Source organism: Notechis scutatus, chromosome 2 (assembly GCF_049901735.1).
Source record: "Notechis scutatus isolate UNSWTSFEM ecotype Mainland chromosome 2, rNotScu1.2, whole genome shotgun sequence".
NCBI lineage: Eukaryota > Metazoa > Chordata > Lepidosauria > Squamata > Elapidae > Notechis > Notechis scutatus.
In genome coordinates this window covers 207,734,782-207,753,303 of record NC_142010.1, presented here as the reverse complement: position 1 = coordinate 207,753,303, position 18,522 = coordinate 207,734,782, and the positions used below count along the sequence as shown (strand labels likewise).

At 37.3% G+C, this 18,522-nt stretch overlaps 1 protein-coding gene across 3 annotated transcripts in view; it reads right to left on the bottom strand.

Annotated features, from left to right (window-relative positions):
• LRRC2 (leucine rich repeat containing 2) overlaps nucleotides 1-18,522 on the bottom strand; it is a 109,585-nt gene that overhangs the window by 43,157 nt on the left and 47,906 nt on the right. For all 3 annotated transcript variants that reach the window (XM_087957946.1, XM_087957947.1, XM_026674312.2), the window contains one exon: nucleotides 10,706-10,842. In XM_087957946.1, the coding sequence (XP_087814072.1) occupies nucleotides 10,706-10,842 (137 nt within the window). The remainder of the gene's footprint in view (nucleotides 1-10,705; nucleotides 10,843-18,522) is intronic.

Here is an 18,522-nt window from a genome sequence, read left to right as displayed (position 1 = left end):
TTTTCTATTGTTGCTACTAGGAAATTAAGAATAAAATTGGGAAGATCATCAGTTTGATTGATTTGGACCAGTGGTGGGATTTAAAAATCTTTACTATAGTTTTGTGGGCATGGCTTGGTGGGTGTGGTGTGGCTTGGTGGGCATAGCTTGGTGGGTGTGGCAGGGGAAGGATTCTGTAAAATCTCCAGTCAGAGGTGGTATTTGCTAGTTTTCCGAACTACTCTCCAGAACTGGCCAAAGCCTTCTGAATACCACCCCTGATTTGGACCAAAGTAAGTCAAATTAAACTTTTCTGTTTCAATTTCACTTTATCATTCTTGAAAACTGAATGTTTCCAACTGTTACTTGAGATTTGACCAAGTCTTGGATAAAAGCAAGCAAAAGACTTCAATTGGTTTTCTGAGCTTCAGGGTCTATAGGGCAACACTTGACTAACACAACAAAACATAGCTAAAAAAAACAAAAAATCCCAGTCAGAACAATTATTCAGTTTCAAACTTAACCAGTCAAGGAGCTGAGTTAATGGTAAGACAGCATCCCAAAGTGAAGCACACTCAAAGTGCTTCAGTGCTTTTTCTAAACTAAGAGCTGTGCATATCCTTTGAGGGAGATACCATGAATTCCCTTCTGAATTGGTGTGACTTAGATAAAACTAAAATCAATCTACATTCTATTTTATTTGGATGTAAAAGTAATATTAAATAAGTTCATACAATTACTTTCCAATTGCATCTTTAATCTTTTTCTTATGTTGTCATATTAAACAATATTGCAATTTGTAAACAAATGTGAGGAATCTTTAGGAGCTATAACCAAGGCATTAGAAGAACTGCTTGAGAACTTCCACCCTGCATATTTATAAAACTTCCAGATCCTACCTTTCTTTTTGGATCTATCTGCAATAGATATACCAGGAAGGAAGACTAATCAGGAAAATCATATATAATTGTGAGTGAAGCTGTCAGGAATAGCCAACATTCCAGAAGATAGGCTTAAGATTCAGAAGGATCTCGACAGACTTGAATATTAGGGGCTTTCTAACAAAATGAAATTCAGTGGTAAAAAAGTAAGGTTCTACATTTAGGCAAGAAAAAACAAATGCACATGTACAGTATAGGTGGTACCTTGCTCAGTAGTAGTAACTGTGATCTTGGAATCCTAGTGAACAATCACTTAAATATGAGCCAGCAATGTTCTACAGCTGCCAAAAAAAGCCAACACAGTTCTAAACTGCATTAATAGAAGGATAGAATCAAGATCATATGAAGTGTTAATATCAATTTATAATGCCTTGGTAAGGTCACACTTGGAATACTGCATCCACTTTTGGTCCCCACGATGGGGAAAAAAATGTTGAGATTCTAGAAAGAGTCAGAGAAGACCAACAAAGATGATTTTAGGGGGCTGGACTGAGGCTGAAACACATAAAGAACAGTTGCTGGAATTGGGTATGTCTAGTTTCATGAAAAGAAGGACTAGGGGTGACATGATAGCAGTGTTCCAATATCTCAGGAATTGTCACAAAAAAGAGGGAGTCAACCTATTCTCCAAAGCATCTGAGGGCAGGACAAGAAGCAATGGGTGGAAACTAATCAAGGAAAGAAACAATCTAGAACTAAGAAATTTCGTGACAGAATGATTATCCAGTGGAACAAGTTGCCTCCAAAAGTTGTGAATTCTCCAACACTGGAAGTTTTTAAGAAGAGATTGGACAACACTTTGTCTGAAATGGTATAGGGTTTCCTTCCTGTGCAGGGGGTTGGACTAGAAAACCTCCAAGATCCCTTCCAACTCTGCTATTCTATTCTATTCTACTTCTACTTCTGGATCCGAAGCCTTTCTGCTTAAAAAAGCAGACTCAGGGAGAAATTGCTTCCTCTCTCTTTCTGCAGAAAATAAAGCACCTGCTGAGTCAGTTAAAATAAGATTTGCTTGGCTTTGACTTAAAGCCCAGAATATGTGGAGAATAGAATTCTTTTCTAAGATTGGATTTAGTTTTCCATCACTGGAACAAAATATTTTGGGTTAGGGAGTTCTTCTAGATTTGTTCCAGAAAGTTTGTTTGTTTGCCTATATGTTTTGTAGCAATCACAGTATGCAGTTATGCTCATTAAAGATTGAAGCAGCAAATGAGGTTAATGCTTGTAGTGTTCTCTTATAACAGTTTAGCATCTGTAGATACAATGAACCACATCTGCCTTGAATCAGAATCTCTTTCAATTTATAGAAAATCTGTCCTTTAGCCCTGGTTGAACCATAGAGGATGTTTCCCCCAAACAAGCTGCTGTTGATCAAAGCTAAAAATAGATACTGCTTGAAATGATGACTCCTTTTGATCAATCTCCTTTGGATGCACCGCACTGGAACTCAATTTTTTTGTCTCTCCTAACATATCCAACTTGCCTTTCCCTGTGGAAAAAAAATGGTGATATTCACAATGTTCTTATTTGAATTATATACAATCGATTTAAAACCATTGAATGAAGACTGTCTTTACGTTCTTGCCCTGGGTTCTTTGCACATGCTTCTTTAATCTCTCCAAACATTTATAGGACCTCATATGGTGCTAATGCTTCTGTGGAGGCGCACTTGACATTTGACCCCTCACACCTGCTCTTTTGCTTTTCACACTTTCCTACTAATATTGGAAGAAGAAAATATAGGTGATGTCAATATCAACACCCTAAACTCTCCAGTTTCTCTAGAACTCAGCTGTTCCTTTTCATAAACTGTCAGACATTTGGTAAAGAGGAAGAGTGAAAGATTTGGCACAGGTTTTACATGACCACGACTTCAGCAACAGAGTGGTCAATGTCTGGAATACTCTACCTGACTCTGTGGTTTCTTCCCCAAACTCCAAAAACTTTAACCTTAGACTGTCTACTATTGACCTCACCCCTTTCCTAAGAGGTCTGTAGGGGGCGTGCATAAGTGCACTAACGTGCCTACCGTCCCTGTCCTTTTATTTTCTTTTTATTATTCTTTTTATGTTTCTTTTATGTTTCTTATATGTATTCATAACTATGTTTTTACTTATACCTATTATCTTGTAAGAAATTGACAAACCAAATAAAATAAATAAATTTCCCCTTCACAGGACAGGAGAGAAATATCAGTTTGAAAAGGTGGGATTCTAAAGGTTTTTAATTGTACAATTGATCTACTTAAACATGGAATATTAGTGCAAGTGAGTTTAGGTGATATAATTTACTGAATTAATATTTACTTATCCCACCCAACCCCCTATTTTCTCAACAGTTCTGGATTGTGTTCCCTCTTTGACAAAAAAATCTATTAAGGAAAGAAAGATAGGAAAGCTTCTAAAAGTCTTTTGCTCGGTGATGTTAGTAGCCATTGGTCTGGAAATTACAATATAAATTGCACGGCTTATTCTTGCTTGGATTGTACCCTTTCTTATTTATATAAATTTTATGACCCCATTCATATCCATTAACTGAATCCATATTCCACAGGGTTGTGTTTTTTTGTTGCAGTCACTGATCAGTATTACAAGTGCAGATAATTGCAATCAAAGATGATGAAACAAATAGGGCAGGGCTGTCAAACTTGCGGCATGTGGGACAGGATGCACCACATGATGGCCACGCCCATGCCTGGTTTAGCAAAGGGAAATAAGTTGTGATATGTCATATGACACCACTATGACAACATGAGTTTGACACCCCTGAAAGTAGGATAATATATGATAAGCCAGGGCTGTCAAACTCCTGGCCCATGGGCTGGATGTACCACATACTGGTCACACCCATGCCCAGTTTAGCGAAGGGGAAAAAAGTCCTGATACATCATGTGACACAGTCATGACAATGTGAGTTTGACACCCACGTGATAGGCAAAAACTCAGTACGTTTTTAAATTTCTAACCCAAGCGTTGGGGCTACTCTCTAGTTAAAATACCCACCCGCAATCAACCAGGTCTGATGAACATGGACAGAAAATTACTCAGCTAGCTAGAGATGGGCAGCCATAGCATTTCTACAAAAAAAAAAAAGGCTTCTCTTGGAAGTCTATTTCTGGTGTTGCATTGTATTGTCATCTCCCTTTGTGTCACTGGGGGCTCTGACCTCCATCTTGTCAACACTGATTTTTATTTTGTTTTAAAATAAAAGTATAGCTTGTCTTCACAAAGGAGAATGAGATGCTGGTGAAGTTGGCTGTATCTTAACAGCTTTATATATTGCTAATTAAAGGCCTCTAGGTTTAGCAGTAGAATTTTATCTGGGGAACATGACAGATTGAATCAGTCTTTATGAGAATTGTTACACCTCTACAGTATAATGAAATAGCACTCTTTATGTATATGCCTTTAAAATCTGTACTAGGAAAGAAAGTGACAATTATCTTTAAAAAGCATGTTGGTAAATCTTTTTTAAAAAAAAACTTACAAGAGATCTAACAGGAAATGAGCTCTTAGCTGCAAGACTTTAAACCTTTATCCTCAATGTAGTTCTTTCTCAGAATGGGTTCTCATGCCTGCATTTAATCTAAGAAGAAATATTTTCATTTCCATCTCATTTTTAATAATAGGAAAGAAGGGCATGTTCTATATTTAAAAGTAGCATTCAGTTTGATCTCTGTGTGTGTGTCACAATTTATTAACACATAGGGTTCAACTTTCATAGACACTTGCTGACAGGTGTCTTTGGTATTTGTACAAGCCAACACACATTGTCCAAATGTCATCAGTTACCGTAGGAGACATTTCTGCCAAATGAAAAATTGCCTTTTTTTTTCAGCGATGAAATACTGTGCATTAATTTTCTGAAGAATGTAATTTCCATATAATTTGCAATCTGCCTTGCCTAACAACTTTGAATGCCCCAAATAATCTGAGGAAACCCAAAAGGCATTTTCATAAGTGACATTAAAATGTTCCGATAATGTAGAAATGGGGAATCTATACCAGAAAGCACATTTTAGTGTCATGATATTTGTGCCTCCTTCCGTGAGGACATAGGAAACAAAACAGCAAGGTTTTGGGGGTGCAGTGGGCATGTACGTTGTGCACATGTTAGATGATATTACGCTAATTTAGCACCAATCTCTACTATGAGAACTTCAGAGTGCCAAAACATACTTTAAAATCATCTCATATTTGCAAACCTATGTTTGGTAATTGAACCAAATTGCATCATTTTTAAAAAAATGTTTTAAAACTGTTTGTTTTTCATAACATTTTATCAGACTAAATACTCAAATGCAGCCATGGGCCTAATATTCCAATTACATCATAACACATTAGGTAAATTATGCCGTATTTAAATCAGTAATGCTGTTCAGTGCTTAACAACTCCAGCAAAAATTAATAGACTTCTAAGACCTTAGGAGCTATTAATGAAATAAAAGTAATCTAATGCAATAGAAATGGTCTCAGTGAGCATGCCTCTACTCATCTTGCCAAGGGAACAATAGAAAATACTATTACAATTATTATGATTTCACTTTGCCCTCAGTTAGGTATATAACAAGAGATATGTATCCTATGAGCTTTTGGCTACATGCAGATGGATTGAATACATATTCCTAATATTCTTAGAGAATATTAAGTATTTTTTTTCCTAAAGCATCTAAGCAATTTGTAAAAGATTTCAGCTGCATGACAAGGGTGTGTGTAACTGTGGGCACTTCCAGATGGGAATGTACAGGGGTGGGATTCTACCTGGTCGGTCCAGTTCTATAGAACCGGTTGTTATGATTCTGCCAAGTTCGGAGAACCGGCAAATCGCGCCACTGGCTGGCCCTCCCCTCCGCACCCCACCCACTCACTCCTTACCTGGCATGCGTGCCATCAAACTTGCCTGCCTATTTTTCTTTTTTTTCCCCAACCATCAGCTGTTCTGCTGTGCCAGGAGATTTAGATGACCTAGAAAGCAGGAAATTGTTGGATTCCTTGCTTTCTAGCTAATGTAAAAGCAGAGCTGAACCTTCCTTAGGACTGAAGCTTCTATTTTTCAGTGCAGACTAAGGTAGCATATTGCAGAATCATAGATCTCTAAGTAAATCTGTGATTCTGTGAGCAACTCAATCTGCCTGCCTGCTTTGCCTGATATTGGGTAAAAGTTGTTCTTTTTTTATAAAAAAAATCAATATTTACATAAATATTTATAATATTTACATATAAGCCATGCCCAGTCAGTCACATGACCACCAAGCCATGCCCAGTCAGCAAACCATGCCCACCCAGTCACATGACCACCAAAGCCACACCCACAAATTAGGTCACACCCACAGAACCAGTTGTTAAGAAATTTGAATCCCATGCCTCGGAATGTATATCCTTTCAACACTGAGTTGATCCCTACGATATATATGGTGGTCATCAGCTCAGTCCTGAAAGGACATACATCCCCATCTGGAAGTGCATATTGTGACTGTGTCATCAAGAAACTAAGATTTAAACCAACAGAAATCACCCAGAATTTATGCTGTTCGGATGCTTCTTTTATTCAATTTTTCACACAAAAACAGAAGACTCTTTTTAGTGAACAACATATTTCCAGATCATCACTTTTACATACAAATATGATAATAATTATACATTCATATATGCATACTTAATTCTATTATTACCTTTTCCATTCCAAATTTTCAGAAAAGAGAGAAACAAGCAAATTAATCCTAATCTCTTACATTAATCTCAATCCAAACATCCTTTCATTTCATTTCAATTATTTCAAATATAATCCTTTAATTTTTATTTTAAGAGTAAAAATAACAATATATGTTTGCCTTATAAAAAAAGGGTTACCACTGTCTCTCCTTCCTTTTAATAGTCTGTATTAGTTTATTAATTTAAATAGTTCTTTAATCCATCATATTTTCTTTTCATCATACATTATTTCTATAAATTCTAGATTAATACAAGTTTTAACACAAGAGAAAAAGAAACAAACTTAGGTTACCTCCTTTTACTGTTTTGAGTGTGACACCTCAGTGGTTAAAATATACCTTTATTCCCTCATCTTAATTCCCAATAAACCTTTATTATTAAGTAGTTACAATAATAATCATTACATCTTTTCATTTGGATTCCGCAATATATTTTCCCCCCTTAATTTTATTTCTAATTTCAAAAAGGTAAAAGAGAAAAATTGACTATTTAATTCCTGGTTACTGATATTGACCTCATTTTTAAACAACTTCACATTCATTTCAATTATTACAATTTCTTCAATAAACCTTAACTTTTCTTTTAAAGATAAAAATAAAAATGTATATTCATCTAATAAAAGTTATCAGTATCTATCCCTCCTTTAATAATCTATATTACCCTATTTTCGAAGTATTTTTAAATTGCAAATATATTCTTGTTACCCCTTGTCACCCTGCAGAATCCCCTTTTTAATTCATCAACCATTATCTCTAAAAAAAAAAAAAATTTCTTTTCATCATTTTACTATTTCCGTGTTTCTTTATTTCCTGCACCTGTTTCTTACTGCCTCTCCTCCCACTCTTTTTCCCATATCTTTTCTCATTCCAATTTATATCCCTCTCTATCTTCCTTTCCCCTTTTCTGCTGCACCTTTCTACCTCTCCTGATTTCACAGGTATTCCCCTTTTTGATTACCTTCTTAAATCTCAACTTTTTAGCCTTCCTTGTCTTTCCCCTCATCTTTGTCGTCTTTGTAGTGTTCTTTGTGTTAATTGTCTATTTAAGATGGCTTCTCCTTGAGCCGACTCCTCCTCCTCTGAAGTTCTTTCTTTTTGTTCTTCAATTGCCATTTCCATTTCTTCTAACACTTCTAAAAGTGATTCGCCTCTTCCTATAGTAATTCTCTCATATTTTTAAGTTCCATTTTTAATCCCCAAAGAGATATAATCATTACACATGCTTATATTTTATAATCATTAAAGTCCACAAAAAACACTTTTACTTTCCTTCTTTCTTCTTCAAGTTTTCTAAAGTTCTCAATTGTTCCAACCCAGGGTCTATTCCAAAAACATCAATCAATCCCGCAGTCAGTCTTTCCTTGCTTCTTTCTTTGTTCTGGTTCAGCTTTCACTTTCTAAGATTCTTACTTTGTTTCAATATTTCTTTAACATTATATTGACACAAGTTCATACAGAAACAGGATGATTTCTCTTTTGTTTGAGTTTAAGTTTTTATCCAGAAGATGGCACTCTCCGTTATAAAAAGTCTTCGCCTTTTCCCCCTATTTTATTATTTAGGGTTTTTTGAACCTCAATATTCCAGAGCAATCCAGTCTCCAATTTGTAAATTTTATTATTATTATTATTTGACCATCTTAAGTCCAGCTTTATTTTATGCCTATTTATTGCCAAAATATTTTAATCCAATTTAATTAAGTCTTTAATTCCAGCTTCTTCCTTTCCTGGTTCAAAGCCCTGCTTAGCTGTCAAAATTATTTTCTTGGTTTTTGCCTGCCCCTTTGTATTTTCGTCACTCACTTTTCTTTTCTTAAAAGTTCAATGTTACCTTAATCTCAGGGTACTGTTTGTTTGGTTGTTTCGCCCAATTGTCCCGGCTCAGATGTTATCCACCTCTTTCTTCACTCCTGCACAAATCTTAGTCCAGCTGAATCCTCCTCTTCGAGGTGGCCATTTTGGACCACCGTTCAGTCATCTTCGGGGGGAAAAGACCAAGCCCAGTAGGGAAGATGAGGCTCCCCTCAACTTGGCTGGCAGCTTCCCCTTACTCCACTGCCCCTCCAAGGCAGCTTCAGCCCCAATCGCAATGATCGGGGCTCTCCAACGAAATAGCATGGACCATAGCAGCGGACAGTCGCGATCTATGGTCTGTCATTGAGGAGGGCTCAACCCAGAAGTCCGCTGTTCGAATGCTTCTTGATGACACAGTCACAACATGCAGTGAACTCAGGTTTCAGGCCTTGACTATATTCTGTGAATTTCATGAAAGCCACAATATTTGAACTGGCAGCTTTATATTTAAAGGACTGAGTAATTCAGACCTTGGCTGGAGTTTGAAGCCAGCTGCCGGAGTGTGCTGCAGCAGCTCTTCTTGGTTTTATTTTATTTTATCAATTTTTAGTATTCCCACTGGTTCCTTTTTATTTAAATAATATTTTCCGGAGAAGATAACAGCATAGACCACAACACAGACAAAAGTTTTTGTTTTGCTGAGGACTGACAAGGCATGGGGAAAAGAAAGAAGCACGATGACACAAGCCCAGGATCTCTCCCACCAGTGAAGACTGCAAAACAACCAAGAATTGAGGAGCACTTTGCTGGCAAGATATCTGTAAGTAAAACTAACCCCCCTCCATTTCCAACAATCTTGAGAAGTTAGAATGGGACCTGTAAAGAGATCTGACAAAACAGCAGATATTAGACTTTCTCGATCTAGTAGGGGAGGAGCAAAATGGCTGCCAGATTTCTTCACAAATAACTAAGCCAGTTACAGTTGATATGGAGGTTGTGATAAAGACTAAAAAGATTAACAATAATCTAACTCAAAGTGATGAGAGCTTACCCTGGGAGAATACAACAGAGTTTATGGCAAAACAATGCCTTCTCACAGCACAAACGGCTGTCTCAATATTTGTACAATTAATAACCATCCAACATGATGTAGAGACATTAAGAAAAGATATCACTGTCTTTCTGCAAGCACAACCTCGGGCTACAGACCCCACCACCAACGTGCTTACAGCAGACCTGGGTAAATCCCATACTCAGGATATGGAAGAAGAAAAAGAGCAAAGACCCAGGGAAACAATTAAAAAGCCTGTTAAAAAGTGGCAGCCCTCTCAGAAAAACAACCCTCCAGACAAGGCAACAAGAGAAGGAAGTATCAATAGAGAAGTTTCATTGGAAGCCAGGAAAGCATCTCCCCTACAATCACATCGCTCACTGCAAGCACAACAGATTGCTTTGAGAATCCATATGAACAGACTGAGTAATTCAGTTCCCAATTCTAGATAACCAACAAAAGTAATGGGGCAGGAGGGAAGGCTAGCTAGGTTGCTATTGTGAAAGGCATTTAAAAGTCTTGTCTTCTTTATTGTTTTCTATAAAGTGTAAGGAAAAGTATGTTTAAAAAACACCCACACAAACACAAGCAGACTGGTTAAGATACTATTTGCTGACCAAGGGATGACAACAGTTGGCTGAGTCTTTCTATGCTTCTATAGTGTCCTGAAAAGTTGGTCACTAGCTCCCTGCAAGAACTCTGGGCTCAAAATGAAATAAATAACTCTAGATAATTTGATCTCCTCCATCCCAACTTCTTCTTTGTCAGGTTAGGAGTCTTAGATGACAGGAATGTTGGTTGTCTGGAAATGCCCTGAATTTTTGCCAAGCCATGTTTTGCTGCAAATGGCAGTCTTGGAACCAAGCCAAATACTTTTAACCAGCCAAGTCTTCATGGCACACTATGGCTCCAGCTGTCTGCATAATTTTGTTTTTCATGGCACAAAGCCATTCACACAATTAGCCTTAAACAAAGTATGTTTTGGCATAATTTGGTCTTCTGTCCACAAGCACATACAGATTCAGAATCTGTCATAGGTATACAAATTCATATCTAATTCACTGAGGTTCTTTATTAACATGACTTCTAAAAATGAGGCAATTAAATCACCACTGAGCCATAGGATACATGGTGTAATACTTAACATGGCTTTAGCTAATTGGGAATCAAATTATCTTTAAACATTCCATTCTTCAATTGATCAACACAACAAAAGTGAGCTCAAAATCTTACTTCAAATGGAAGGTCCATTAGTTCTAAATTTCCAGACAAATCAAGTTTTTCAAGATTCTCGCAGTTTCCCAGTTCTGGAGGGATAGTCTTCAAATGGTTAAAACTTACATTCAGCTCTTTTAGGTTTTTTAAACAACCTGTTTAAAAAAAAGTGAGTTAAAATTAGCTGAGCAATAATTCAATTGAGTGCAACAACAGGAATAGGTATGGTCATATTAATGGGATTCCATGATTAAAATTAATAATAACTTAATAATTAGAACTGTTATCTTTGTTTAAAAAGCCTTATTTAATTAAACAATGGGGGGGAAAGAAATACAGAGAATGAGACACTACATATGTATATGGATGTCTTATTCTATATAAGGTTTGACATAATTGTTGAGGTCAATATGCTGACTCTGTAAACTGTTTAGAGAGGGTTGTAAAGCACTATAAAGTGGTATATAAGTCTAAGTGCTATTGCTATAATGTGTCAATAAAGGATGGTCATATTTCGTTATAAGTTACAAGAAACATCAGTCTTTAATTCACCGAATAATTGGGGCCATACATTTATCTTTCCAATATTGAAGAACAAGTCTTTTAGCAGTAAATAAGGCATGGAGAATTCATTTTCATAGCCAGCCATTAATTTCATGTATCAGGTACATTGTTCAAAGGCATATCAAAATCTGAAATTATTAAACCCTGAGCCAAAGTCAAATTAATATGTACAATTATTTCTTCCCAGAATATAGCAGAAATGATTGCAGAAATATTCTGATCCATTTATTTAGCATGTTTCCTTTTCTTTATAAAGACAAAGGGATCCAATAAGTTCAAAATTCTTTTGTTATTGTTGTTGAATAAGTTGTAATCTAAATTCTACTGCAATGTTTGTTACAAAGATCACCTATACAAAATTCCATTCCACTTAATCTATTTAAAATTTGCTCTCAAAGATTACTTTCTCAATAAAAAAATTTTTTATTAAAAACTAAGTGCAAAGTTTTGTCTTATAAGAGTTCATGATAGCTTTGGGTAAGTTAAATGTCTCTGAAGCTGACCTAGGATTGTTACCTAAACACATTTGAGAATGCAGTCCTGTGGTCTGTACGATAGTATCCATTAGATATTGTATGGACCCGTAATATTGTACACGTTCATCTAAGAATTCTGCTAAGACAGATTGCTGAAGAAGTTCTCATTAGAGAACCTTATGCAGTACGAAGTTGCCTATTGGCAGTTATAGTAAATTCAGTCATTTCACAAAGGATGTTGTGGTTTAGTACAGGGATGGGATTCTACCTGGTCAGTTCAGTTCTATAGAACTGATTGTTATGATTCTGTGCAGTTCGGCGAACTGGCAAATCACTCCACTGGCTGGCCCCACCCTTCCCTGGCCACTCATTCCTTACCTGGCAAGCGCCATCCAACTTGCCTGCCTTTGGTAAGTTGCTATTTTTCTTTTTCTTTTTTCCCCCAACCATCAGCTGTTCTGCTGTGCCGGGAGATTTATATTAGCTAGAAAGCAAGAAATCATTGGATTCCTTGCTTTCTAGCTTATCTAAAAGCAGAGCTGAACCTTTCTTAGGACTGAAGCTTCTATTTTTCAGTGCAAACTCAGGCAATAGATTGCAGAATGGTAGATCTCTGAGTGAATCTGTGATTCTGTAAGCAACTCAATTTGCCTGTCTGCTTTGCCTGATTTTGGGTAAAAGTTGCTCTCTTTTATAAAAAAAAATTCAATATTTACATAAATATTTACAATATTTACATACAAGCCACACCCAGCCAGTGTATAGAACCTTAATTTTAGACAATTTCTTATTGTCTAAATAAGCCTGTCCCTCAAGAGGATACAATTATTATGCTTCCCTGTAGAACAGATAGAATAGCTTCCTTTGTGCTCCACAGAATTAAGGAAAATAGTTGCAAAGTGTCACAGCAGGCCATCAAAATAGTACAATCTATTTTTTCCACAGTCATCCACTTTTTATAAGTATTAATCTGACATTTCTTAAATCATGGTTAAATTGCTGGCTAGTTATTTAGGAATGCCTATTAAGGGTATATGATTTTTTCTCCTTTCCTGAAAAAAAAAAAGGACTATGTCAGATACCTTTATAAACCTGCTAAGAAAAAATGCATGGATGCAAGCCAGGCTTTGCTTTTTAGTTTAAGGTTGGCTTACTTTTAAAATTCATGTAAGAAAGAATTGAAATATAAATCATATGTTGAATCATAATATTATCAATTTAAACAGTCAAGTGTGTTCCTGGGGAATTTGGAAGTGGACTACTGTAAAGCTCTTTGATGTGTTTGGCCTAAAAGTTTATTTTAAATTCTTTGCTCTAAATATAAATATTTGAATGATTATGAATCGTTGGGGAATTATACAAGAGGTTCAGAAGCTGGCAAAACAGGCTAAGTTAATTCACTCTTGGCTTTTCTTCTCTCTTTTGGTTCACAAATTGTGACAAGTTTTCTGCAGCAGCCTTCAAATTTCAAAAATGAGACAGTCCCTGCCCAGAGGCTTACAATCTGAAATACATAATACACAGTCCAAGAAAAAAGGAATGGGAAGGGAGGAAGGGAATAGAAATACCCAGTAGAAATTCTTATTTGAAATCACATCACTGTTTAGTTCCAGAGGAAGACTTGGGTAAAAGCACTAAGATAATTCAGTCAATGCCTTCTAGGAAATATATATATATATATATTTCCATGGAAACAGAACCTAACAATCAACTTCCCTTCCTAGATGTCTTAGTATACAAAAAATCCAATGGCTCCCTAGGACACACCATCTACCAGAAGAAAACACATACAAACCGCTATCTACACGCACTCTCACACCACCACCCAGCACAGATCAATTCCGCAGCCGAGACACTCATCTCCAGAACAAAATGAACAACACCTAAAAACCGAACTACACACTCTCACTAACGTACTAACAGCCAATGGATTCCAAAGAAAGAAGATTACCCACCTAATTCAAAAAGAAACCCCAACCAAAATCCAAGACAGAGAACAAGAGAACAGCAAAGCCCTCCTCCCATATATAAAAGGCACTACAAACAAAATCAGCAAGATCCTCCAAAAACACAACATTAAAACAGCATTCTGCACAAACAGAAAAATATCCACCATCCTAAGAAACCCTAAAGACAAAATTGAGTTAGAAAACCAAGGAGTATACGAAATCCCTTGCACCGCCTGCCCCACCACATACATTGGACAAACTAACAGAAGAATAAGTGCACGCATTGAAGAACACAAGAACTCAATCAAAAAAGAAGAACCGACCTCTTCCCTGGTCCAACACCTCAAAGCCACAGGACATGAGATTGACTTTAAAAATACCAGAACTATCGCCAAAACCGAACACTTCAACAACAGAATAATCAGATAAGCCATAGAGATAGAAAAATGCCCACACAGCATGAATAAATGAGATGATACCTCCCGCCTACCAGCCATTTGGAAACCCACCCTCATGAACAAACGAGTACCTAACATGAAGAATGACACCAGACCCACATGCACGAGGGCCACACAAGATGCTACCACCACACTTCCATGTAGAACGCAGACTCACACCCACACAGAAGATGAGACACGACCACGGACCAGAAGCCGTACCGCAGCTGCATCACTACCACTTCAAACCCCTCCGACCCATACATGAAGCGAACTGACGGCCACCATGAAGATGTGGCATGACCACGAACGCGAAGCCAAACAGCAGGATCACAGCTCACCAGCTCAAATCCCCCAGCAACTAAGACTAACCTGAGCACAACCAAGCCCCCACCTGAACAGAACACACCCCGAGCCAATCAGAACACATTCAAGCCCCCACCCAATCAAGTCACACCCCCACTAGCAGTTAAAAGGAAGAAGCAGCTGCAAGCTCACATTACTCCGAGAAGCACAAAGCCGAAGACACAAGCCTGAAGATGATGAATGAGACTTCATCGAAACGTCACCTAGATACTTCCAATTTTACACGGGAGGAAACCCAAATAACCAAAGATCCACATACAAATACCCGCGAAAACCTCAGAAAACATATATAACTTTCCAAACATTCTGCACAAAACCTCCTCTTTTCTTTAGAATTCTTTATTGGCCAAGTGTGATTAGACACACAAGGAATTTGTTTCCGATGCATAACCTCTCAATGTACATACAACAACAGTGATATCATTAACATAGTCTTTGTAAAATATATTCCTTATAAAACATTAGCTATAACACTTAGTGATAGTCATGGATACTAAATAAGCAATCAACATAAATCATATTAGGATACCAAGTAAACAATATAAATTGTTAGATACAAGCAACAAAGTTATAGTCATAAGAAGATAAGGAGATAGATAATAGGGAAGATAAGAATAATCATCGTAATACTGCCTTTTTAGATAATTTGACAGTGTCAGTGGGAATTAGTTGTTTATCAAAGTGATGGCATGGGGGGGTGGGAAATCTGTCCTTGTGTCTAGTTGTTCTGACGTGCACTGCCCTATAGTGTCAAGGTAATTGAAATTGATTCACATATGTATATACATTTTAAGGAACAAGGGAATGCTTACTGCCTCCCTTAACCAATGCAGTCAGTTCCTGATAGCTTCTATTAGATTCTGCTTGCTTTTTTTGCTGTGATAAAATCAGGGCTACTGTTATTTGTCAGTAACCAGGTGTTCAACCATTGTTATTCGTATGATGCTTTCATATATGTTAATTACAATTTTCCTTGGAGCTATACGCTATGTATTTTTCAATGACTTAGGGGTTTTTTTATAGGCCACATGACTCTTGAGTAATTGTCTCTCAATCCACAACTCAAATAGCATAACTCCTTTCTTCCTTTGCTTCTCAATGGCCAGTTTTCATAGTGAAAGTTACCACTGGAAGGCTTCTTTTAAGTATTGTAATGTTTTGTTGTCACTAAAATCCCCTTTTGAATTGTATCTTGTCTAAATTTGACATTGCCTTTCCTACTAGGATCCTACTTGATATCTCAAGCACTTTAGCCACTTTCATCAATCCTTGAACCAAATAACTTCTTTAAACAAAGGCAAAATCTTACTTCTTCATTATCGGCTATAAAGCATGAACCTGTAACCATATAGCAGCTCTATCATCTTAATATTTAACATTAACTGGACTTTTCACTAACCATTATTAGTTTCATAAGGTGCTTCTCTACAGATAGTCCCCGACTTATATAGTAACTGTTCAAAGTTACAACAGCACTGCAAAAAGTGATTTTTGACCAGTTTTCACATCTATGACCGTTGCACATCCTCATGATCATGTGATCAAAATTTGGGCATTTAGCAACTGGAATGTATTTATGACAGTTGCAGTGTCTGGGGATAATGTATTTACCATTTGTAACCTTCCCAACTAGTTTCCAATAATCACAGTCAGTGGGGAAAGCCAGATTCACTTAACAGTTGTATGATTCACTTAACAACTGCAGTGAGCCACTTAACAATTGTGGCAAAAAAGGGTGTAAAATGCAGCACATCTCACCTAACATCTGTCACGCTTAGCAATGGAAACTTTGGACTCAAATAACCAGATGGTCACCTATTGTCTCTTTGGATTGAGAGTGGATCAAGGTTCAGCATTTTCCTTAGACTACGTATATATATTTCCTTAGACTACGTATACATATTTCCTTAGACTACGTATACATATTGTGTTCATAATTGCTTTCCTGGAATGCTTTTGAGAACAGATACACATCTAGAGGGGGGGAAAGTATGTGAAGCGCCACAATGCTAAGATAGGTGCTGCTTGCCTAGAGAAGAGCTTCACTCATGAAAGGATGGATACCCGTTAGCAATGTTGAATGTACAATGTGAATCTACTTGGCTACTTAGGTAAAGTGTGGCTTATATTTAAACTGCTTATTTCTGTCTTGAATAAAATGTGTATAAAAGATAAAATTTGGAAACTAGATGTCTTGCCCGGTGCCCATCGGATCATGAACCTGAGGCATTCCCTGTGACAGACATGCTTATTTTTTAAATATAATATTAAAACTGTCCCAAAGAATATTGTTGATTTGTGTTTCCATTGTGAATAAAAAGCTAATAATAAAGTAGTAAGAGAAGGCATAGTAGCCTCTCTGTAACAGCAAAATAACATAGTGTTTCCATCATGCCCAGACCAGTGTCTCTTCATATATTAATAGTACCAAAATTTGATATATTTCAAAATTAAATTCACATCTTTAAACTTTATTTTTCCCTAAATCGTATTAGCAATCTTATAAATATTAAAATACGGAGATCACAGTACAGCTAGCATATCAAATAGGTAAGTTTTCACTCGTATCATTTTACATTTCAATAAGTTGACAGCCAACTGTTTCTAAACATCCTCTGAGCTGCCCATTAAACATGAAAAATAATCTTTTCCTATCTAGCTATAGATGTGCAGAAGCTACTGAAGACAGTCATACTCATAAATAACCATGACCCAAATCATGAAAGGCTTTATAGATTACAATCAGCACCTTGAATTGCATCCAGAAGTCAACCAAGGACCAGTGTGGCTCACAAAGAGAAGATGTCACATGGGCAAATCAAGATACATTGATTACTTACCCCAGTTAATATATCATGTGATTATTCTGTCAGCAGCTCCAGACACCAATCCAGTCACAAAATGTCGACTCATTCAATCAGCAACAACAACAACACATGCTCTATTTCTTACCTTCAATTGGCAGTCAAACAGAACTGGCTGCTGTTACTATACAGGCCACAGGCCAGCCTCAATGGGTATTTGAGGTCCAGGTTTCCAACTAAGACTGACAAACTGCAACTTGCAATGACCATGTGCTAGAACTCCAGTTGGTCAAATCCACTAACATTCCTGCTCATACACACTTCTCCAACCACAATCACAGCTAGACCACTAGCTAACTGTCATGCCCCTGTCAGAGTCTGAATCCAAGGAGGAAGACAAACAGCTGACTGGGAGTGGGAGTGTGGCTCCATTGGCTGTGGACAAAACTAGGGAAGGGCAAAATCCAGCTGGGCAGAGCAGGGAAGGAGTAGAACAAGGGAGAGGGAGTTCAGAGGAAGACCCAGGCCCACCCCCACTTCATCCTAGGGCATGTAGGGAGGAATGGAGAAGAGAGCAATGTGAGTTGCGTGTCTTATGGGGGAGGAAAGGGCCCTGATTCCCTTCATTAGACACACCTGGGAAAAGAGTTTAAAAGAGATGCAAGCTGAGAGCGGTTGCTTCTGGGAACAAACATGAGTTTATTTTGTGTTGAGTGTGGTTACTGCATTCCTGGAATCCTCCCAACTGGGTTGATTTACTGCCATTCCTTCACATCTGGAATTCCTTCTTTTGCCCTGCCAGATTAATTACCTCATCTTGCCTTGACTGGACTTATAGTTAAAATTTTTGTTGACAACGTTTTGGACTTGAATCTCTGCAGCCACAGGCTGTTCCTGAGAGAGATTTTCTCCAAACCAGAAGGTAACCAGGACATTGGGGGCACAGTTGGATCTAATAAAGGGACTCCTACTTATTATTTGACTGTATTGCCTTTGTGCAATGCCCCGGGTCATCACACTAACATTCAAACCCATTCTCCTACTGCAAACAACCTAATTCTCCAGCCTAACATTAAAAAATAGTTTGAGCTTAATCTCAGCAGGATTAAGTGACTGTGACTCTGGAATTTGCTAATATCAGAGCTATATATTTGTTTGTGGAAGGTTTGCACTCCATTGGGTTATCTGCACTACTAGTTACTGCTCAAAATCAGATAATATTTATAGATAAAATTATCT